The sequence below is a fragment of the Ovis aries genome, chromosome 2 (genome assembly GCF_016772045.2).
Source record: "Ovis aries strain OAR_USU_Benz2616 breed Rambouillet chromosome 2, ARS-UI_Ramb_v3.0, whole genome shotgun sequence".
Taxonomy (NCBI): domain Eukaryota; kingdom Metazoa; phylum Chordata; class Mammalia; order Artiodactyla; family Bovidae; genus Ovis; species Ovis aries.
The window spans coordinates 123,726,248-123,750,792 of NC_056055.1; the positions used below are offsets into that span (position 1 = coordinate 123,726,248).

Sequence of the window (24,545 nt, forward strand, 5' to 3'; positions counted from 1 at the left end):
GTAATGAAAAGAAAAAGGATCTAATTAAACTTAAAAGCTTCTGCACAGCAAAAGAAACCATAAACAAAAAGGGAGAATATATTTGCAAATGAGACAGAAAAGGAATTAGTCTCCAAAATGTACAAACAGTCCCTTCAGCTCAGTCAGAAAAACACACAGCCCCATCAAAAATAAGCAGAAGATCTAAATAGACATGTCTCCAAAGGCATACAGATGGCCAAAAAGCATATGAAAAGATAGTAGTTCTATTTTTAGTTTTTTAAGGAATCTCCATATTATTCTCCATAGTGGTTGTACCATTACATTGCCATAACAGTGTAGAAGGGTTCCCTTTTTTTCTCCACACCTTCTCCAGCATTGGTTGTTTGTCGACTTTTTGATTTTGACCATTTTGAGGTGATACCACATTGTGGTTTTGATTTGCATTTCTCTGATCATTAGTGCAGAATAATATGGAGAGTCCTTAAAAAACTAAAAATAGAACTACTATATATGACCTAGTAACCCCCGTTCTGGCCATGTATCCAGAGAAAACTATAATCCAAAAGGATACACACACTCCAGTGTTCATTGCAGCATTATTCACAGTAGCCAAAACACGGAAGCAATTTAAATGTCCACTGACAGATGAATGGATAAAGATGTGGTACATATATACAACAGAAAAATACTCAGCCATGAAAAATGAAATAATGCCATTTGTAGCAACATAGATCACCTGGATAGAGAGTATCACACTAAGTCAGATAGAAAAGACAAATATTATATGATATCACTCATATGTAGAATACAATTAAAAAAATGAACTTATTCACAAAACAGAAACAGACTTACAGATATGGAAAGAAAACTTATGATTACAAAAAAGGAAATGTGAGGGGGTAGAGGAATAAATCAGAAGCTTGTGATAACACACAGAAAACACTACTATATATATGATAGATAACCAACAAGGACCTACTGTATAGTACAGTAAACTCTACTCAGTATTCTGTGATAACCTACATGAAAAAAGAATCTAAAATGGAATGAATACATCTATAACTGAATCACGTTTCTGTACACCTGAACCTAAATCAACTACGTGCTAGGCTTACTCGCTCAGTCATGCCCGACTCTGTGACCTCATGGACTGTAGCCTGCCAGGCTGTTCTGTCCATGGAGATTCTCCAGGCAAGAATACTGGAGTGAACTGCCACGCTCTCCTCCAGGGGATTTTCCCAACCTAGGGATCAAACTCAGGTTTCCTGCACTGCATTCCAATAAAAAAGGTGTGAAAAATTAAATATTAGAGAATAATAATTATAGTAAATTCAAGTAAGCTGAGATTGCCATATGAACAACGAGTCACTAACAATACAAAAATGTACATGTAATAAGCCTAGAGGGCTTCCCTAGGGGTCGTGAAAGTCCCACATGACTTAGCAACTAAACAGCAACAACACAATGATATAATAAAAGATTAATATATTTATTTATTTATTTTTTTTTTTAGATTTGACATTTTATTTTTATTTATTTTTTTTTTAAATTTTAAAATCTTTAATTCTTACATGCATTCCCAAACATGAACCCCCCTCCCACCTCCCTCCCCATAACAACTTTCTGGGTCATCTCCATGCACCAGCCCCAAGCATGCTGCATCCTGCGTCAGACATAGACTGGCGATTCAATTCACATGATAGTATACATGTTAGAATGTCATTCTCCCAAATCATCCCACCCTCTCCCTCTCCCTCTGAGTCCAAAAGTCCGTTATACACATCTGTGTCTCTTTCCCTGTCTTGCATACAGGGTCGTCATTGCCATCTTCCTAAATTCCATATATATGTGTTAGTATACTGTATTGGTGTTTTTCTTTCTGGCTGACTTCACTCTGTATAATCGGCTCCAGTTTCATCCATCTCATCAGAACTGATTCAAATGAATTCTTTTTAACGGCTGAGTAATACTCCATTGTGTATATGTACCACAGCTTTCTTATCCATTCATCTGCTGATGGACATCTAGGTTGTTTCCATGTCCTGGCTATTATAAACAGTGCTGCGATGAACATTGGGGTACATGTGTCTCTTTCCATTCTGGTTTCCTCGGTGTGTATGCCCAGAAGTGGGATTGCTGGGTCATAAGGTAGTTCTATTTGCAGTTTTTTAAGGAATCTCCACACTGTTCTCCATAGTGGCTGTACTAGTTTGCATTCCCACCAACAGTGTAGGAGGGTTCCCTTTTCTCCACACCCTCTCCAGCATTTATTGCTTGCAGATTTTTGGATCGCAGCCATTCTGACTGGTGTGAAGTGGTACCTCATTGTGGTTTTGATTTGCATTTCTCTAATAATGAGTGATGTTGAGCATCTTTTCATGTGTTTGTTAGCCATCCGTATGTCTTCTTTGGAGAAATGTCTATTTAGTTCTTTGGCCCATTTTTTGATTGGGTCGTTTATTTTTCTGGAATTGAGCTGCATAAGTTGCTTGTATATTTTTGAGATTAGCTGTTTGTCAGTTGCTTCATTTGCTATTATTTTCTCCCATTCAGAAGGCTGTCTTTTCACCTTGCTTATAGTTTCCTTTGTTGTGCAGAAGCTTTTAATTTTAATTAGATCCCATTTGTTTATTTTTGCTTTTATTTCCAGAATTCTGGGAGGTGGATCATAGAGGATCCTGCTGTGATTTATGTCTGAGAGTGTTTTGCCTATGTTCTCCTCTAGGAGTTTTATAGTTTCTGATCTTACATTTAGATCTTTAATCCATTTTGAGTTTATTTTTGTGTGCGGTGTTAGAAAGTGATCTAGTTTCATTCTTTTACAAGTGGTTGACCAGTTTTCCCAGCACCACTTGTTAAAGAGATTGTCTTTACTCCATTGTATATTCTTGCCTCCTTTGTCAAAGATAAGGTGTCCATATGTGTGTGGATTTATCTCTGGGCTTTCTATTTTGTTCCATTGATCTATATGTCTGTCTTTGTGCCAGTACCATACTGTCTTGATGACTGTGGCTTTGTAGTAGAGCCTGAAGTCAGGCAAGTTGATTCCTCCAGTTCCATTCTTCTTTCTCAAGATTGCTTTGGCTATTCGAGGTTTTTACTGTAATCAGAAATCTTCCAGCAAACAAAAGCCCAGGTCCAGATGGCTTCACAGCTGAATTCTACCAAAAATTTCGAGAAGAGCTAACACCTATCCTCCTCAAACTCTTCCAGAAAATTGCAGAGGAAGGTAAACTTCCAAACTCATTCTATGAGGCCACCATCACCCTAATACCAAAACCTGACAAAGATGTCACAAAAAAGGAAAACTACAGGCCAATATCTCTGATGAACATAGATGCAAAAATCCTCAACAAAATTCTAGCAATCAGAATCCAACAACACATTAAAAAGATCATACACCATGACCAAGTGGGCTTTATCCCAGGGATGCAAGGATTCTTCAATATCCGCAAATCAATCAATGTAATTCACCACATTAACAAATTGAAAATAAAAACCATATGATTATCTCAATAGATGCAGAGAAGGCCTTTGACAAAATTCAACATCCATTTATGATAAAAACTCTCCAGAAAGCAGGAATAGAAGGAACATACCTCAACATAATAAAAGCTATCTATGACAAACCCACAGCAAACATTATCCTCAATGGTGAAAAATTGAAAGCATTTCCCCTAAAGTCAGGAACAAGACAAGGGTGTCCACTTTCACCGCTACTATTCAACATAGTTCTGGAAGTTTTGGCCACAGCAATCAGAGCAGAAAAAGAAATAAAAGGAATCCAAATTGGAAAAGAAGAAGTAAAACTCTCACTGTTTGCAGATGACATGATCCTCTACATGGAAAACCCTAAAGACTCCACCAGAAAATTACTAGAGCTAATCAATGAATATAGTAAAGTTGCAGGATATAAAATCAACACACAGAAATCCCTTGCATTCCTATACACGAATAATGAGAAAGTAGAAAAAGAAATTAAGGAAACAATTCCATTCACCATTGCAACGAAAAGAATAAAATACTTAGGAATATATCTACCTAAAGAAACTAAAGACCTGTATATAGAAAACTATAAAACACTGATGAAAAAAATCAAAGAGGACACTAATAGATGAAGATTAATATATTTAAATTTCAATATTTAAAAAATTTTACAGCAGTATTATCCAGTATAACCAAACTATGTAGATCTTACACTTACATATGTTTGTCAACAAGAAATTACCTACAATAATTATTTAGATTATTTTAGATAACATTTATTGACATAGTTGTCAATGTTGTTTTGTTATTAAAAAAGCAATCTACAAAATAATCTGTAAGGAATAATAACATGAATGTATGTATTCATTCAAATATATAAACATTCATAGAAGTATTATACAATGTGTAAAAATACAGTTGTGTGTGTATGTATACCAATAAATAAATATGGTGGTGATGGAATTACAAATGAATTTTATTTCTCTTTATACTGATTTATACTGTAAATCATAAAACATTACATATTATTTAAAGTTCAAAACAAGTATTCTGAGAAGATTAACTGGTGGGGAAAAACTGAGAACTTGCTTCAAAATTCTAATTCTAATAAAGACAATCAGTTATATAATTTTTTTCTATAGGAATTACAAGTGTAGTTTATGGTGTGAGATAAAGTCAAAAGTAGTTTTATCAAAATAGGGAAGTACTTTTTATATTACAGCCACAATGTAATACAACCAAAATACAATAACAATTTTATAAATTTCACTTTGTATAATACAAATCATTTGGTGTAACTGTTCTATTTCCATCTCACAAAGTGAACTACATTCAAAAATGAAAACTATCAAAAGCACATCCTCAATCAGCCCCAATCAGAGGTTAAATCTCACCCTACCTTCTTGTCAGTCTCTTCTCTGTTTTTACGCCGTTGTTCCTCTATCCTAGCTTCTCTTTTAACATCTTCTCCAATCCTTGTCAGAAGTAACATCTCTTTTGTCTTCCATTCCTAAAGAGCACCATGTTACCATATTCAGTATGCGTACACAATTAACCTCTGTATTTTGTCCACTACCAAAAAGCAAGTTATTTAGAACAAGTCAAGAGCCTAACAGAAATCAGACCAAGCATAAGTATTAGTTTGGTTAAAAAGTAATTGCAGTTCTGTGAATTTTAAACCATTAAAAATAGCCTTAAGCACATCTTTATTAATCAAAATAGGTACTGTTATAATCAACACACTTTGCCACTGAGAAATAAGTTTGCTTACTCCTGTAGCATAAAAATCTGTGCTTCATGCTTTGAGATTCACTGAACTCTTGGAAAGCATTTTCTGCTTCCTGATGGTCGTGGAAGTGCTTTCCAAACAAAAACTTGTCAAGATGCCTGAAGAAGTGGTAGTCAGTTGGTGAGAGGTCAGTTGAATACGGCAGATGAGGCAAAACTTCCAATTCATTCAACTTTTGAAGCACTAGTTGTATGATGTGTGGTTGGGCATTGTCAAGAAATGGACACATTTTCATGACCAGTGCCAGCTGCAGGCATTGCAGCTTTCCACTCATCTCATTGATTTGCTGAGCATACTCCTCAGATATAATGGTTTTGATGGGGATTCAGAAAGCTATAGTGGGTTAAGCTGATAGCAGATGACCAAATAGTGACCATGACATTTTACTGGTGCAAGTTTGCTTTAGGAAGTATTTTGGAGCTTTTTCTTGGTCTGACATCTGAGCTGGTCATCTCATTGCCAGTTGTCACATAAAATCGACTTTTCGCCACACATCACAATTTGATTGAGAAATGGTTAATTGTTGTGTAGAATAAGATGACACTTCAATGATTTTTTAATTTGCAGTCAGCACATTAGGTATCCACTTAAGAAGCTTTTTCACCTTTCCAATTTACTTCAAAAGCTGAATGACCATAGAATAGACAAAGTTAAGTTCTTTGGCAACTTCTCAGGTAGTTCTTCCAAGATCAGCTGTGATGGAAGATCAGCTTCGATGATCTCAATTGGTTGGTGTCAGCTTTCGAAGGCCAGCCTCTCGTTTCCTTTGCAAAACTGGAACAGCCACTGCACTACAGGTTCATTATCAGTTCCTTGGCCAAATGCATCGTTGATGGTGTGAGTTGTCTTCACTGCTTTACAACCCGTTTTGAAGTTGAATAAGAAAAGTGTTCAAATTTGCTTTTTGTCTAACATCATTTCTGTTTGCTGTTTTTGTCCAGTAGCCAAGTCATGTCTGACTCTTCACGATCCCATAGACTGCAGCATGTTAGGCTTCCCTGTCCTTCACCCTCTCCCAGAGCTTGCCCATGATCATGTATTGTATTGGTGATTCCATAAACCATCTCATCCCCTGTCACCTTATTCTTCTGCCAACAATATTTCTCAGCATCAGAGTGTTTTCCAATGAGTCAGCTGTTCAAATTAGGTGGCCAAGGTATTGGAGCTTCAGCATCAATCATTCTAATGAATATTTAGGGTTGATTTCCTTTAAGATTGATTGGTTTGTTCTCCTTCCTATCCAAGGGACTCTCAAGAGTCACCTCTAGCACCAAAGTTTGAAAGCATTAATTCCTCAGCATTCCCCCTTCTTTATTGTCCAGCTCTCACAACTGTACCTGACTACTGGAAAGGCCATAGCCTTAACTATATGGACCTTTGTTGGCAAAGGGATGTTTTTGTTTTTTAACACACTGTCTAGGTTTGTCATAGCTTTCCTGCCAAGAAGCAGTTCAGTCAGTTTAGTCACTCAATTGAGTACAACTTTTGTGACCAAATGGACTGCAGCATGACAGGCTTCCCTGTCCATCACCAACTCCTGAAACTTGCTCAAACTCATGTCTATTGAGTTGATGATGCCATCCAATCATCTTATCCTCTGTTGTACCCTTCTTGTCCAGCATCAAGGTCTCTTTCAATGAATCAGTTCTTTGCATCAGGTGGCCAAAGTATTGGGGTTTCAGCTTCAGCATCCATCCTTCCAATGAATATTAAGCTGCTCATCATGCTTTCCTTTAGGACTGACTGATTTCCTTTAGGTTTGATTGATTTGAACTCCATGCAGTCCAAGGGACTCTCAAGAGTCTTCTCCAACACCACAGTTCAAAAGCATCAATTCTTTGGCGCTCAGCTTTCTTTATAGTCCAACTCTCACATCCATACATGACTACTGGAAAACCATAGCTTTGACTAAATGGACCTTTGTTGGCAAAGTAGTGTCTCTGCTTTTTAATATGCTGTCTAGGTTGGTCCTAGCTTTTCTTCCAAGGATCAAGCATCTTTTAATTTCATGGCTGCAGTCACCATCTGCAGTGATTTTGGAGCCCCCTCCCCCCAAAAAAGGTCTGTCACTGTTTTCACTGTTTCCCCATCTATTTTGCCATGAGTGCTGGGACCAGATGCCATGATCTTAGTTTTTCTGAATGTTGAGTTTTAAGCCAACTTTTTCACTCTCTTCTTTCACCTTCATCAAGAGGCTCTTCAGTTCTTTGATTTCTGCCATAAGTGTGATGTCATCTGCATATCTGAGGCTACTGATATTTCTCCTGGCAATCTTGATTTCAACTTGTGTTTCATCCAGCCCAGGATTTTTCATGATGTACTCTGCATATAAGTTAAATAAGCAGGGTGACAATATACACCCTTGACATACTCCTTTCCTTATTTGGAACCAGCAAATTATGATCCAGCAAATGCTGACATTTAGATCTCTAGTCCTTTGCCTTTTCTAAACCCAGTTTGAACATCTGGAAGTTCTCGGTTCATGTAATACTGAAGCCTAGCATGCAGGAATTTGAGCAGAGCCTTACTAGCATGAGGACAACTATCTGGTGACTTGAACATTCTTTAGTACTGCACTTCTTGGAAATTGGGATTAGGATTGACCTCTTTCAATCATTTCCCTAGTCTAAAATAAATAAAACAAACAGCAAGTAATAAGTCATTAGCAAAAAAAAAAAAAAAACATAAAAGGAAGAAATTTACATTTAAATGATGTATAACATAACCATATTTACTTAAGAATGCATTCCAACATCAAATAGCAACATTCAGCAATGCAAAATTGCAATTACTTTTGCACTAACCTAATAAAATCATTCATTGGCTCTAGAATGGGCTTTCTTTACTGCATTCCTATTAGGAATGTACTAAATCTAAATTTAAAATGTTTTCCTCTCCACACTGAGGGCTATAATGGAGTAAAACAGTATCTAGTAACTTTCCCAATCATCACTTTAAGAGCAGATACTGGCTCATACGCACAATGTGTGGTGTCATCTTCATTTTAAGTAACAACTTATGATTACAGCTGTGGAGAAACATCAATGTGGGGTAAAATGTTTAGACCTGACATTACCTGAAGAAGCATGATGGACAGCTCAACTTATTTACAAATGAATAACTATACGTAGTTTTTCTCTATTTTAAATTTGCTGTCTCTCACCTCTTCAATTTTTCTACGAAGACTAAGTTTTCTTCTTGCGTGTTCTCGCTGTCGTCTTTCTTCTCTATCCATTCGGAGCAGGCGTTGCTCTTCAGCTGTGTGCTCAAGATGTTCTAACTCCTTCCTTATCATGTCCAGATATCTAAGTAAAAGCAAATGTAAGTCATGGTGAACTAAGAGTTTTGCTTACAATGACATCATCTTCTTTGATATTCCAAAACTACCTCCTTGCTTGCTTTATTTCTTGAGCTTTTATATATATATATATATATATAAGTATATGTTATTGTGGCCAAGAAAAGGATAAATGTGGGGCATTTTATTAAAAACATTTTGCAGAGTACATATTCACAATAGGTTTAAGAATATGTGTTTGTAAAGAAGGTTGAAATAACTGAAACAGTGACTTCAAATTTGGAAAATGATTTAGATTTTCTAAGAAAAGATGTATGTTGATTCCCTTGTAATTTAAAAGGCCTTGAACACATCTTCCATGTATAGTTTGGGTCTCTGGTATGTCTCTGTATTACAGAATTACTATGGAACATAGCAGTTAGGAAATGCAGCTTAATCCCACAGCTTAATGAAGGAAGAGGGAAAAAAATAAAATATATTTTCACTTCCTAAGTGATGGTCTTGACCATGGAAAGGTAATAATTGAACATGAGTAGATGGCATCTAAAGAGCTTGCCCCTTCATGGATCACTGCCTTGTCATGATGGAGGGGCTTGCATAACTCAGTGAAGCTATGAGCCATGCCATGTAGGGCCACCTAAAATGGACAGATCATAGTGGAGAGTTCTGACAAAATGTGATCTACTGGAGGAGGCAATGGCAAACCACTCCAGTATACTAGCCATGAGAACTCCAAGAACTGTACAAAATGGCCAAAAAATATGACACCAAAAGATGAGCTCCCTGTGTTGGAAGGTGACCAATATGCTCCTGGGGAAGAGAGGAGGACAACTACTAACAGCTCCAGAAAGAAAGCAGCTAGGCCAAAGCAGAGCTCGGTTGTGGATGTGTCTGATAATGAAAGTAAACTCCAATGTTGTAAAGAAAAGTATTGGATAGGAACCTGGAATGTTAGGTCCATGAATCAAGGTAAATTGGATATGGTCAAGCAGGAGATGGCAAAAGTGAACACTGACATCTTAGGAATCAGTGAACTGAAATGGAAAGGAATGGGTGAATTTAATTCAGATGACCATTATTTCTATTACTGAGGGAAAGAATACCATAGAAAAAAATGGAGTAGCCCTCATAATCAACAAAAGAGTATGATATGCAATACTTGGATGCAGGCTTAAAAACAACAGAATGATCTTGGTTTGTTTTCAAGGCAAACCATTCAACATCACAGTAATCCAAGTCTATGCCCCAACCACTGATGCCAAATAAACTGAAGTTGACCAGTTCTATGAAGACCTAGAAGACCTCCTAGAATTAACACCCCTCCTCCAAAAGATATTATGTTCATTATAGGGGATTGGAATGCAAAAGTAGGAAGACAAAAGATTCCTGGAATAACGGGCAAGTTTGGCCTTAGAATACAAAATGAAGCAGAGCAAAGGCTAACAGAATTCTGTCAAGAGAACACACTGGTCATAGCCACCACCCTTTTTTAACAACACAAGAGATGACCTTACACATGGACATTACCAATGGTCAATACTGAAATCAGATTGATTACATTCTTTGGAGCCGATAATGAAAAAGCTGTATTCAATCAGCAAAACAAGAACTGAAGCTGACTGTGGCTCAGATCATCAGTTCCGATTAAAGAATGTAGGGGAAACAACTAGGCCAGTTAAGAACAACTTAAATTACATCCACTATGAATATACAGTGGAGGTAATGAATATATTCAAGGGATTAGATCTAGCAACCAGAGTTCCTGAAGAACTAGGGACAGAGATCTGTAATACAGTACAGAAGGCAGAGAACAAAACCATGCCAAGGAAAAGAAATGCAAGAAGGCAAAGTGGTTATCTGAGAAGGCTTTACACAAAGCTGAGGAAAGAAGAGAAGCAAAAAGCAAGGGAGAAATGGCAAAGGTATACCCAACTAAATGCAGAGTACCAGAGAATAGCAAGGAAAGACAAGAAGGCATTCGTCAATAAGCAATGCAAAGAAATAGAGGGAAACAATAGAAAGAGCTCAAGACTAGAAGAGCTCTTCAAGAAAACTGGAAATAATCAAAGGAACATTTCATCTAAAGATGGGCACAAAAAAGGACAGAAACAGTAAAGACATAAAAGAAGCAGAAGAGATCAAGAAGAGATGGAAAGAATACACAGAAGAACTGTACAAAAAGATCTTCATGACCCAGATAACCACAATGGTGCAGTCTCTCACTCAGAGCCAGACAATCTGGAGTATGAAGTCAAGTCAGCCTTAGAAAGCACTGCTGCCAATAAAGCTAGTGAAGGTGATGGAATTCCAGCAGAGCTTTTAAAAATCCTGAAAGATGATGCTATTAAAGTGCTGCACTCTTTAGGGCAACAAATTTGGAAAACCCAGCAGTGGCCCCAGGACTAGGAAGGATCAATCCTCCTCCCAATTCCCAAGAAATGAAGTACTAAAGAATGTTCAAATCACCAGACAATTGCATACATCTCCCATGCCACTAAGTTTATGCTCAAAATTCTCCAAGCTAAGCTTCAACATTACATGAACCAAGGAACTTCCAGATGTTCAAACTTGGTTTAGAAAAGGCAAGAGGAACCAGAGATCAAATTGCCAATATTTGTTGAACCATAGAGAAAGCAAGCGAATTCCAGAAAAAAAAAATTCTACCTCTGTTTCATTGACTATGCTAAAGCCTTTAACTGTGTGGATCATAACAAAACTGTTGAAAACCCTTAAAGAGATGGGAATACCAAGACCATTTTAATCTGTCTCCTGAGGAACCTGTGTGCATGTCAAGAAGCAAAGGTTAGAACCCTGTATGGCACAGCTGACTGGTTCATGATTGAGAAAGGAGTATGATTTCTCCTTTAGGCTGTTTATTGTCACCCTGTTTATTTAACTTATATGCAGAGCATATCATGAGAAACGCCAGGCTGGATGAGTTACAAGCTGCAATCAAGATTCTGGGAGAAATATCAACCTCTGATATACAGATAATACCACTCTAATGGCAGAAAGCAAAGAGGAACTAAAAAGCCTCTTGATGAGGGTGAAGGAGATGAGCGAACACACCAACTTAAAACTCAATATTAATAAAACTAAGATTCTGGCATCCGGTCCCATTACTTCATGGCAAAGAGAAGATAAAAAGGTGGAACAGTGACAGGTTTCATTTCCATGGGCTCTAAAACCACTGCTGATGGTAACTGGAACCATGAAATTAGAAGATGAGTACTTCTTGGCAAGAAAGCTATGAAAAACCTAGATAGCATGTTAAAAAGCAAAAACATCCCTTTGCCAACAAAGGTTAGTCAAGGCTATGGTCTTTCCAGTAGTCATGTACAGATGTTAGAACTGGACAATATAGAAGGCAGAGTGCTGAAGAACTGAATCTTTCAAACTGTGATGCTGGAAAAGACTCTTGAGAGTCTCTTGGAAAGCAAGGAGATCAAACCAGTCAATCTTAAAGGAAGCAAGCTCTGAACATTCATTAGAAATGAGTGATGCTGAAGCTCGACTATATTGGCCACCTGATTCAAACAGCTGACTCATTGGAAAAGACCCTGATGCTGGGAAAGACTGTTGGCTGAAGGAGAAGGTGACAGAGGATGAGACTGTTGGATGGCATCACCAATGCAATGGACATGAACTTGGGCAAACTCCAGGAGATGGTGAAGGACAGGGAAGCCTAATATCCTGCAGTCCATGGGGTCGTGAAGAGTCGGACACGACTTGGCAACTGAACAGCCACAACAACAACAAAGAGCTTGCAGGTTTTTTAAGCAATCACACATGTTTTATCAGCATCAAAGCTATATCTACCCTCCTTTTTTGAATTTGCATTAATTTCCTCAAACAATGCTGCCAGCTCTTAAAGATGACCCAATAAAAAATTATTATTAAAATCATGTGGTAAAGATACGTTCCCTCCATTTCCAACTATAGGATGGATTTTGTATTTGATTATTTATTCAGTTAGCAGCTTGGATTACCTCCTAGACTCCCAGAAACTGTATCTTCTCTAGAAGAAATTCATGTTTATAGCCTTGGCACCAAAATTCCCAATTCTTGGACCTTTTGGTCTCCCTTTCTAGCCATACTGAAATAGTGAAGTTAAATAGCATCCCATACTTTAAAAAAACTCTTAGCTTCAATTATTTCTAGCATTTTGTAACTTATTTGGATCCACAATATATACATAAAATATGCATTAACTTCAATCTCACCTGTGCCTTATTAATCGTTCTTGGTCCTTAATAGATGGGGTGCCTTCCTGTAACAACCAATTTTGGAACTGTGTAACATCAGAACGTCCAGGTATTTGATTGTCTTCCTGTAGTTTATTTACTTGTTTTGCAAGCATTTTCTATTAAAAAAAGTGTGTGTGTGTAACATATATATATATGTATATATGGATGTGTATATATATGTATATACAATTTTTTAACATTTCCCAGAAATAAAAATGTCTTTTGATCTGCTTTTTTTAATATTTAATGTTTAGTGAAATTCCCATACTTTGTAAATAACTAATTCCTTTTAACTGCATTTAAATCTATTTTGAATCCACTGTAGATATGGACAGTTGAATCAAAATAAAGATTTCTGTTTCTGAAAATAAAAAAATATTTCAGCTTATTTTTCTATCCATTCTAAAGAAATTAATTTTTTTAAAAAATGGAAGAAGTGGAGGAGACACTCCCAGCACAAAGGAGGAAATGAGGGGAAATAGAGAACACTTAAAAGTATAGGAGAATCATCTTCATTTCTATACAATTCTTGACTTTGGAACATAAATCTGTAAAACTCACATATGTGCAGCTTTTTCATTTTTATCCAACTCATGACTCTAAAGTTTGAATTCACTTACACACACATGGGCAGAGGCTCACATGTTACATGTTCTTTGCATTTTTAGGATGTTATAACTATTCATATGGTTCCTCTCCTGTTACTTAAGTTGTTTTGGACTCCAGCCTAAGAATCTTGCTGCCACAACAGACTCTTCTAATTGGTCCCAAATCAGGTAGATGGGGCATATCCTAGTAACAATCTAATTATTAAATTTTGCCAAATACCACTGGCATATTAATAGATGACCTGGTCCCTTTCCCTTTCTTGGCCCAAAATAGCAACCTCAAAATATTTTCTTCAGCTCTAAATTTTTACTTGGAGAAATTATTTAGGTTGCCACAATTAAAGGTAGAATATTATAAGAAAATACTCTGCCCACAAGCAAACCTTTGTTCCAAACCCCATGTACAGAAACCAAATTTAAATATTTAACTTACTTGTTCTCTTATATAGTTTCTTTCAAAGTCTAATTTTAAACTGGTAAGATATTGCCTGTACTTATTCAATTCCCTCAAGGTACATACAACCTAAAAAAACACAAAATAATACGAAAAATATATAAATAAAAATATCTAAAAATCAAAGCAATTACTTTATAGAAGTAAAATAATATTGTTACCAAGTAAAAAACTGCTAACAATTTTGTAAGTAATATCTCTCTAGAATTTTTAATCAACAGGAAATTGCTATTCAAATAGCATTACTTCATTTATATGACTTATGCCATGGTAAGGAATTGAGTACATAAAGTTATTAAAATAAAATACCAATGTAATAATTATGTTCAACCTCAATAAGAACAGAGTGTATTAGGACTGTATCAAGCTGATTTTTCTAGGTTCTTATTTTCTCTTAATTTTTTAAAAAGTACACGGGACATAATCCTCGACAAGCATACAGTGTCATTAGAGACAAAGAAAACTATGATACAGTTGGGAAAATTCTTTTTATATCTTCAAATTATTTATAAATAAGATATTTATAAATATCTTTTGATATTTCAAGGAAAAGAAGTTAAAAGAAGAAGTAGTTTCACTTGGAAAACAACTACTGTCTGATTTTCTTTGACCCAAATACTGATTGATTTAATGGAATTTTCCATTAAGTATCTCTTTTGACCAAATTAAAGGTGATCCAGGTCCCCCAGTGAGGAACAGCAGCAAGCTTTTATCAAATCTTAGAGGTTTTCAGTGGTTGATGTGGCAGAACCAATACAGTATTGTAAAGTACTTAGCCTCCAATTAAAATAAATAAATTTAAATTAAAAAAAGTTATCTTCAACTCACTTTATTATTGCTGGTGATGTAACCACCTTTCTTTAATCTTCTCAAGATGTCTTTACGCTTATGGTAGGCTCTTAAATGTGGATCATGGAGACTTTTATATTGGTTTTCCAAAAGTCGACAGTAAGGATCAGTCAGGTTAAAACCATAAGAAGGTCGAAAAAGCTGCAAACAAGAAATTTAAGCATATTGTAAATGTAGAATTAATCAATTTCTCTTTTAAATATCACTCTATTAAAATAACCAGACTATTCATAGAAAATAAAGCATGTAAGAACGTGAAGTGGGAGAAAATCAGAAAAAGAATTTGGAAATGGGCAGTGTTAATTGCATATCCCTACCTTTTTACTTCACTAACCTGAATATCCTAAAACCCCACCTTCACTCAATTAATCTCCCCATCTTTATCAGTCCCTGGCCCAAAGCTAGAAAAGGAAGGAGGAAATGAAGAGAAAGTGGAAAGTATAAACTTTGTTTTGATGTATAAAGCCCAAACTAAGACTCTCTCTTTTCCTCTTCCCTCCTCCAGATCCAGAAACTGCATTCAAAGGATAAAGGGATAATATCAATATCATTCAGTTCAGTTCAGTTCAGTTGCTCAGTCGTGTCCAACTCTTTGCGACCCCATGAATTGCAGCATGCCAGGCCTCCCTGTCCATCACCAACTCCTGGAGTTCACTCAAATTCACGTCCATCAAGTAGGTGATGCCATCCAGCCATCTCATCCTCTGTATCTCATATTCTAACAGTAAAGAAAAACAGAAAATCTTCCACAAAGATTTGCTGAAACAACTTTGGAAAAAAAAAAAAAGAGAGAAGTAAAACTCAGATGTTAAAGATGATGAATTAAAGAGTTATTGCACTTTGAACTCTTATCAAAGAAACAATGATTTCTGAGCACTACAGTCAGGGAAAAGTTACTACTCTATATTATCAAGTTCAATAAATTGAAGAATCAATTATAAAGAATAATGCTAGGGATTGAGATTTCTCCATGCCAAATACAACCTTATGAAATAGCTATTACCATATCAAAGAAGGAAAATAACTGATAGTCATGTTAGTTTATCTGTTACTTTAGAGGAAACATGAATAATTTAATTCATCTGTAAGTTAAAACATTACCAAGGCAAGGCAATCTTTAAAATCTGCCAGGGGGGACGTCAGTACTTAGTTCATTTTTCAAAAAACTTTCAGTAGCAGGATAGTGATAATAGGGAATGGGAGAACCTCTGAAAGGGGAAAAGGAGAGGCTAGAAGTAGGTGCAGAAGTCATCCAAATGTTGTCTTCGTATCCTATATTTATACTATCCTTTAGATTGTCTTGGCCAGACAGCAGAAATTTTTAGTCTAAAGTTAAAGTAGGAACTGTCTCAAGTGAAAGGCAACTGGAATGTGTGGGAGACGTGGCAAACCTGAGAGCACACCATGCCCTGTGCAGGCATGCTATTCAAATTCTGTGGCCTGACACACTATGCAGATTTGTACACTGGTATCTGTCTGCAGGTACCAATTTGTGTTCAGTCTGTGTTCTGTCTGGCAGTAGCCTCCTCAGTCAGATTCTGAAAACTAAAGAGCCTGGCTTGGGTGGGTCCCTAAAAAGAATTCCCTCAAGTTAATTTGAGGATGCTTATGTGAAAAAAGAGGGAGATTGGGGAGCTGACAGGATGCTAGGATGCCTTATCCATTTAAAAGTTTCCTTGATAAATTTCTGACAACTTGCTTAATACTAGACTTTACTCTCTTCCAAGGCATCTAAGTTATAAAGCAGAATTCCCTAATTACCAAAGATTCTCTAAGAAAGGGGGGGGGGATGAATTCCATAGGGCAATGTCATAAATTCAATGAGACCAGAAGTGAAATCCGTATCTTTCTCTAAGGAAAACAATCAACCATCATGAATCATGAGTCATGAGTCAGGAAGTGGATTGTTTATTTTAGAGGTTGATATTTAGCTGTCAACTTCTTTTAGATATTCAGTTCAGTTCAGTTGCTCAGTCATGTCCGACTTTTTGAGACCCTGGGAACTGCAGAACGCCAGGCTTCTCTGTCCGTCACCAACTACTAGAGTTTGCTCAAACTCATGTGCATTGAGCCGATGATGCCATCCACCCATCTTATCCTCTGTCGTCCCCTTCTCCTCCTCTCTTCAATCTTTCCAGCATCAGGGTCTTTTCCAAGGAGTCAATTCTTTGCATCAGGTGACTAAAGTACTGGAGTTTCGGCTACAGCATAAGATCTTCCAGTGAATATTCAGGACTTATTTCCTTTAGGATGGACTGGTTGGATCTCCTTGCAGTCCAAGGGACTCTCAAGAGTCTTCTGCAACACCACAGTTCAAAAGCATCAATTTATCAGTGCTCAGTTTTCTTTATAGTTCAACTCTCACATCTATACATAACTACTGGAAAAACCACAGCTTTGACTAGACAGGCCATTGTCGGCAAAGTAATGTCTCTGCTTCTTAATAGGCTCTCTAGGATGGTCATAGTTTTTTTCCAAGGAGCAAGTGTTTTTTAATTCATGGCTATCACTATCCACAGTGATTTTGGAGCCCCCCCAAAAGAAAATCCCTCATTGTTTCCATTGTTTCCCCATCTATTTGCCATGAAGTGATAGGACTGGATGCCATGATCTTAGTTTTATGAATGTTGAGTGTTACACTACCTTTTTCACTCTCCTCTTCCACTTTCATCAAGAGGCTCTTTAGTCCCTTTTCAATTTCTGCCATAGGGTGGTGTCTGGAGAAGGCAATGGCAACTCACTCCAGTACTCTTGCCTGGAAAATCCCATGGACGGAGGAGCCTGGTGGGCTGCAGTCCATGGGGTCACTAAGAGTCGGACACGACTGAGCGACTTCACTTTCACTTTTCCTCCCATGCATTGGAAAAGGAAATGACAACCCACTCAAGTGTTCTTGCCTGGAGAATCCCAGGGACGGCGGAGCCTGGTGGGCAGCCGTCTATGGGGTCGCACAGAGTCGGACATGACTGAAGCAACTTAGTAGTAGTAGTAGTAGTAGTAGTAGTAGTAGTAGTAGTAGTAGTAGTAGGGTGGTGTCATCTGTGTATCTGAGGTTATAGATATTTCTCCCAGTATTCTTGATTCCAGCTTGGGGTTCATTCAGCCAGCATTTCACATAATGTACTCTGCATAGAAATTAAATTACCAGGGTGCCAATATACAGCCCTGACATACTCCTTTCCATATTTAGAACAAGTCTGTTGTTCCATGTCCAATTCTAACTGTTGTTCCTTGACCTGCATACAGATTTCTCAGGAGGCAGGTAAGGTGGTCAGGTATTCCCATCTCTTTAAGAATTTTGCACAGTTTGTTGTCATCTACACAGTCAGAAGATTTGGTGTAATCAATAAAGCAGAAGTAGATGTTTTTCTGGTATTTTCTTTCTCCTTCTATATCCAGTGGATGTTGGCAATTTGATCTCTGGTTCCCCTGACTTTTCTAGACCCAGCTTTAACATCTGGAAGATCATGGTTCACATACTGTTGGAGCCTGACTTCAAGAATTTTGAGCATTACTTTGCTAGCATGTGAGATGAGTGCAATTGTGCAGTGGATTGAACATTCTTTGGCATTGACCTTCTTTAGGACTAGAATAAAAGCTGACCTTTTTCAGTCCTGTGGCCACTGCAGGGTTTTCGAAATTTGCTAGCATGTTGAGTGCAGCACTTTCACAGCATCATCTTTTAGGACTTTAAATAACTCAGCTGGAATTCCATCACCTCCACTAGCTTTGTTTGTAGTGATGCTTCCTAAGGCCCACTTGACTTCACATTCCAGGATGTCTCACTCTAGGTGAGTGATCACAGCATCATGGTTATCTGGGTGATGAAGATCTTTTTTGTACAGTTCTTCTGTGTATTCTTGGCACCTCTTCTTAATATCTTCTGCTTCTGTTAGGTCCATGCCGTTTCTGACCTTTATTGTGCCCATCTTTGCATGAAACGTTCCCCTGGTATCTCTAATTTTCTTGAAGAGATCACTAGTCTTTCCCATTCTATTGCTTCCCTCTATTTCTTTGCATTGATCACTGAGGACGGTTTTCTTATCTCTCCTTGCTATTCTGTGGAACTCTGAATTCAAGGGGTATAGCTTTCCTTTTCTCCTTGGCCTTTAGCTTCTTTTTCCTCAGGTATTTGCAAGGCCTCCACAGACAACCATTTTGCCTTTTCTTTTCCTTGGGGATGCTCTTCATCACTATCTCCTGTACAATGTCTCAAACCTCCATCCATAGTTCTTCCGGCACAATGTCTATCAGATCTAATCCCTTGAATCTATTTGTCACTTCCACTGTATTTTACATACTGAATTTTAGCTTCGATGGTCTCAGCTCAGTTCAGTCACTCAGTCATTTCTGACCCTTTGCGACCCCATGGACTTCAGCATGACAGGCCTCCCTGTCCATCACCAACTCCTGGAGCTCACTTAAACTCATGTCCATCGAGTCCATGATGCCATCCAACCATATCATCCTGTCTTCCCCTTCTCCTCCTACCTTCAATCTTTCCCAGCATCAGGGTCTTTTCCAATGAGTCAGTTCTTTGCATCAGATGGCCAAAGTAATGGAGATTCAGTTTCAACTTAATTCTTCCAATGAATATTCAGGACTGATTTCCTTTGGATCAGTTGCATCTCCTTGCAAACCAAGGGACTCTCAAGAGTCTTCTCCAACACCAGAGTGCAAGGCATCAATTCTTCAGCACTCAGCTTTCTTTATAGTCCAAATCTCACATTCATACATGACTATTTGAAAAACCATAGCTTTGACAAGACAAACCTTTATTGGCAAAGTAATATCTCTGCTTTTTAATATGCTGTCTAGGTTGGTCCTAGCTTTTGTTCCTAGGAGCAAGTGTCTTTTAATTTCATGGCTGCAGTCACCATCTTTAGGGATTTTTGAGCCCAAGAAAATAAAATTTTTCCCTGTTTTTATTGTTTCCCCATTAATTTGCCATGAAGTGATGGGATCGGATGCCATGATCTTTATTTTAGGAATGTTGAGTTTCAAGCCACCTTTTTCACTCTCCTCTTTCACTTTCACCAAGAGCCTCTTTAGTTCTTTGCTTTCTGCCGTAAGGGTGGTGTCATCTGCATATCTGCAATTACTGATTTTTTTTTTCTCCCAGTAATCTTGATTCCAGCTTGTGCTTCATGCAGTCCAGCATTTCTCATGATGTACTCTGCATATAAGTTAAATAAGCAGGGTGACAATATACAGCCTTGATGTACTTCTTTCCCAATTTGGAACCATCTGTTGTTCCATGTCTGGTTCTAACTGTTGCTTCTTGACCTATATACAGATTTCTCAGGAGGCAGATTAGGTGGTCTGATAGTCCCATCTGTTTAAGAATTTTCCATAGTTTGTTGTGATCCACACAGGCAAAGGCTTTGGCATAGTCAATAAAGTAGAAGTAGATATTTTCCTGGAACTCTCTTGTTTTTTCTATGATTCAGTGGATGTTGACAATTTGATCTCTGGTTCCTCTGATGGTCTGTGTTTCTCAAAATCAACCCTGGGCTACTGATCTCTAAACAAAGAACATCTTTTATACAAACCCATTCCTTAGTGTCAGGTAATCCTTCTGCTGTCAATTAAAACAATTGTGTGAAAAAATACAGTGTAAATATAAGGCAGTATTTCATTGAGATTTTACTGAAAGAAAAAGAAGGCTATCACAAAGTCAGTCTTCAGGGAAATTTTGCCTAATTATGGTTAAATGAAGAATTTGAGGGAAATGAATATAATAAAGAATAGAAAATGTCTTTTTAAAAACTACTGGACAACTGAATTAATACTGGACAGAGAAAATGGTAGTACAACAAATAATATATTTGAGGAAGCATTTGGAAGACAGGGCTAAGTTTATATAATAAGAGGAGTGATATAGGTTGAGCATTCTTTCATAAACCTGGTTTGTGTGGCTATGATGCAATCAAACTGTGTGTGGTATCATGTTTTCAGGTAATTTGCTCTATTCTAGTAGATTTATTTTAAAAGAGTGAAGTTATACATTTTCTAAATGCAAAGTTTTACTCTTAAGAAATTATGTTTATTAGGCAAGGATCAAATATGGAGGGCTCTACTCATTTCTGATGACATTGCAGATACTATGTTGGGCTTCCCAGGTGGCATTAGTGGTAAAGAACCTGTCTGCCAATGCAGGAAACATAACACAGGTGGGTTTGATAGCTGGGTCAGGAAAATCAGCTAGAGGAGAGTGTGGCAATCCACTCCAGTATTCTTGCCTGCAGAATCCCACCGCCAGAGGAACCTGGTGGGCTACAGTCCATGTAGTCGCAAAGGGTCAGACATGACTGAAACAACTTAGAATACACACATGGCGGTTAAATGAAAATTCTTTCCAGTAGAATTTTTTGCCATATTGATCAAAGCAACCAGTTAAAAAGGATGCATTGCACTTCCTGCCCTGTTAATTACTGAATTAAGGAGTGGGGAGGTTTCAGGGAGAGTATTACACTGAGGACTAAAAACATGGAAGGGTTTGAGGGACATACATGGCAACCCACTCCAGTACTCTTGCCTGGAGAATCCCATGGAGGGAGGAGGCTGGTAGGCTACAGTCCATGGGATCATAAAGAGTTGGACACGACTGAGCGACTTCACTTTCACATTACATTGAGGACTAAAAACATGGCAGGGTTTGAGGGGCATACACACTATAACCTAGTAAAATTTAAGTTTTAAAATTATAGTATTGGGTAGACTTATATAAACCAAGGAAAATGCTAATTCTAAGGAAATAAAGGCTGTAACAGTTGAAAAGAAATCTTGAAAGATGGTCCAAGTTCATAGCTGGGGAGAAGAGCAAAGGATAGGATTGAACCTGGGTCTCCTGAATTGCAGGTGGATTCCATCAGAGCTACTTGAGGCTTATACCTCTGCGTGGGGAAGACCTGTTGGAGAAGAAAATGGCAACCCACTCCACTATTCTTTTCTGTAGAATTCCATGGACAAAGGAGCCTGATAGGCTACAGTCCATGGGGTCGCAAAGAGTCAGACACAACTGAGCAGCTAACACTTAATTTTCAGAAAAGAATGAAGTCAATGTAAGAAAATTAAACATCACCTTACCTTCTCATTTAATTTCGTGGTATAGTATAAACTATTGCTTCCCGGGATCACAGGCAGCTTGACCCCAAGAGGCAGATCCAGTAGCTGAGTTGCTCCGACCCCCGAAAATTGAGTTTTGTGTTCACCCTGTCGGATACAAGGATTTTGTCGTTCCTTAAGTTATGTTAGTCTAGGCCAACTTAACTGCTACTCCAATCCTGAGGAAGGAAGGAACGGAAAGGTCCCGCCCTGCCAGACAGCCTGGAAGACCTTGGTTTCCAGTCACCAGCTCCCTCAACAGCGCCACAGCCGGTTGCGCCAGCACCCGCCCAGCCCCGCCTCCTGCGGCGTTGCTGCTGGAGGGCCTTGGAAGCCCGTCGGTTACGGGCCTCACCGCGGGCACGTGACTATTCGCCACCCTCCCCGCCCGTTCCTCCCAGGCTGGAGGCCCAGCAGAGGACAGAGCTGACCAGCCTGGGGGCCACTCACGTCTCCGCACTGCTGGCTTTCGGTGGTCAGGCCGCTGGTGGCCGTCTTGGTGGCTGCAACATCGGCAGCCTTGGAGCAGGCGCTAAGGTACAGCTCCATAGCCGGCCTGGGCCCCTCTGTGCCCCCACTGGCTTCCCCTCTCACCTCCCCTCACACCCCGTCCCTGTCGTCGTCCCTCCGTCCCCACCGAACCAAATGACCAGTATCCTGCGTCCCAGAGGCCCACCCTCGCAGCGTTCCAGGCTCCGAACGTGCGGGTGCTCGACTATGAAGAGCAGAGCGCCCTCCTGAGGGCGAGCCCCTCGCGCGCTGGCTTGGGAGCCTCGAGAGCCGGGAAATCAGGACGCGGGGCCTGGTCCCTGCGTGCCGAGGGCGACATATTTCTCTACGAACCCCACAGCCCTCAGCCACACCAAACCAAAATCAAAACTTACAGAACTTCACTGGCGCATTAGCTGGCTAATTTCTCCTCTTCTCCAAGAAGGTTTGGTTCTATGCAGAAAACAAACAAGAGTGATTGTGCAGCCCATTCTAGAGCCAGTTCAATTCAGTTGCTCAGTCATGTCCGACTCTTTGCGACCCTATGAACCGCAGCACGCCAGGCCTCCCTGTCTATCACCAACTCCTGGAGTCCACCCAAACCCATGCCCATTGAGTCAGTGATGCCATCCAATCATCTCATCCTGTCTGTCCCCTTCTCCTCCTGCCCTCAATCTTTCCCAGCATCAGGGTCTTTTCCAATGAGTCAGCTCTTCGCATCAGGTGAACACAGTACTGGAGTTTCAGCTTCAACATCAGTCCTTGCAATGAACACCCAGGACTGATCTCCTTTAGGATGGACTGGTTGGATCTCCTTGCAGTCCAAGGGACTCTCAAGAGTCTTCTCCAACACCACAGTTCAAAAGCATCAGTTCTGCACTCAGCTAGGACTGACAAATACACATGGCTCCCTTGTAAACTGTGATCACACCCCATCCCCAGGTGTCCATAACCTCTTCCCAATCCACTCCAGGTTCCACATAACTTATTATCCTCTCTCCTCTTCTAGTCTCCCTCTTTCATTTCTAGCTCTCTTTCTTTTTTCTTTCTTCCTGTCCCTATTGTCTGCCTCTCTTGTGTTTTCCTGTGGGCCTCTTTTTCATCCTCTCAATCTTCCAGTGAAACTTTATCAAGTGCCTGGCTCCTTTGGGCCAGTCATCTGAGCTGGGAACTTAAGGATACAATGATGAGAAAAAATATGGTCCTTCCTTCAGGGAGCTAACTAGGATCTGAGAACTTTGAAAGCAGAGACTGTATCTGATGTTAGGAATTTGGACTTAGCCCCTTAGATTCCTTGATCTATTCTTATCCTTTTATTTTTGGGGCCATTTAATAATAATACCTACTATTTATTGAGAATCTGCTAACTCTAGGTACTGTGCTAAACACTTTGTGCATTAATGTTTTTAACAACCTCATCAATTATCCCATTTTTTCAAAGATTAAAGAAGGTCAGTATTAAATAGTGGCCCAAGACAGTTTTTTAATCATTACACTCTTCTTTTACATATGCTTTGTTTGTCTTAATGTCACCCATATGCTTAGGACTTCGAAATTTGAAATCTAAACTTTAGTTATAATCCACAGGGATTTCTCACAATCAACTCAGATTCAATATATCCAAATCTCAACCCACACTTTTCACCACAGGACAAAACAAGAGCCCCATTCTTCCTGCATTTCCCATCTCAGTGACAGTACCAGTGTCTACCCAAACCAGACGATGAGAAATCCTCCTAGACGTACTTCCCCTTCTAAGCCCCCTGACTCAAAAGTCTCTGTATTACTGTGCTGTTTCCTCTTCCTGACAGCCCTTCCCACTTTCTTGCTTGGATAATTTCAGTCAACCTTGAAGACTGCTTACGTATTCTCACCTCTAGGAAGCCTTTCTGACATTTTAAGCTTTTGTTAAATTATCTTCCTCTGTTATAGCTGTTCAATCACTGAACTGCATTCAGCTCTTTGCTATTGCATAGACTGCAGCACACCAGGCTCTTCTGTCCTTCACCATCTCCTAGTTTGCTCAAATTTGTGTCCATTGAGTGGTGATGCTATTCAACCATTTCATCCTCTGCTTTTACCTTCTCCTTTTTGCCTTCAATCTTTCCCATTTTCAGAGTCTTTTCCAGTGAGTTGGCTCTTTGCATCAGGTGACCAAATATTGGAGCTTCAGCTTCAGCAGGATTTGTTCCAGGAAATATTTAGGGTTGATTTCCTTTAGGAATGACTGGTTTGA

At 38.8% G+C, this 24,545-nt stretch overlaps 1 protein-coding gene across 1 annotated transcript in view; it reads right to left on the reverse strand.

The window, feature by feature from the left end:
• FSIP2 (fibrous sheath interacting protein 2) overlaps positions 1–22,369 on the reverse strand; it is a 142,996-nt gene extending 120,627 nt beyond the window's left edge. Inside the window, exons 1-7 of the mRNA XM_027964787.1 lie at positions 22,271–22,369; positions 21,803–21,928; positions 14,693–14,854; positions 13,844–13,933; positions 12,779–12,918; positions 8,421–8,562; positions 4,868–4,978 (exon numbers count right to left, since the gene is read on the reverse strand). Of these exons, the coding sequence (XP_027820588.1) occupies positions 4,868–4,978; positions 8,421–8,562; positions 12,779–12,918; positions 13,844–13,933; positions 14,693–14,854; positions 21,803–21,928; positions 22,271–22,369 (870 nt within the window). The remainder of the gene's footprint in view (positions 1–4,867; positions 4,979–8,420; positions 8,563–12,778; positions 12,919–13,843; positions 13,934–14,692; positions 14,855–21,802; positions 21,929–22,270) is intronic.
• Between the last annotated feature and the right edge of the window lie 2,176 nt (positions 22,370–24,545).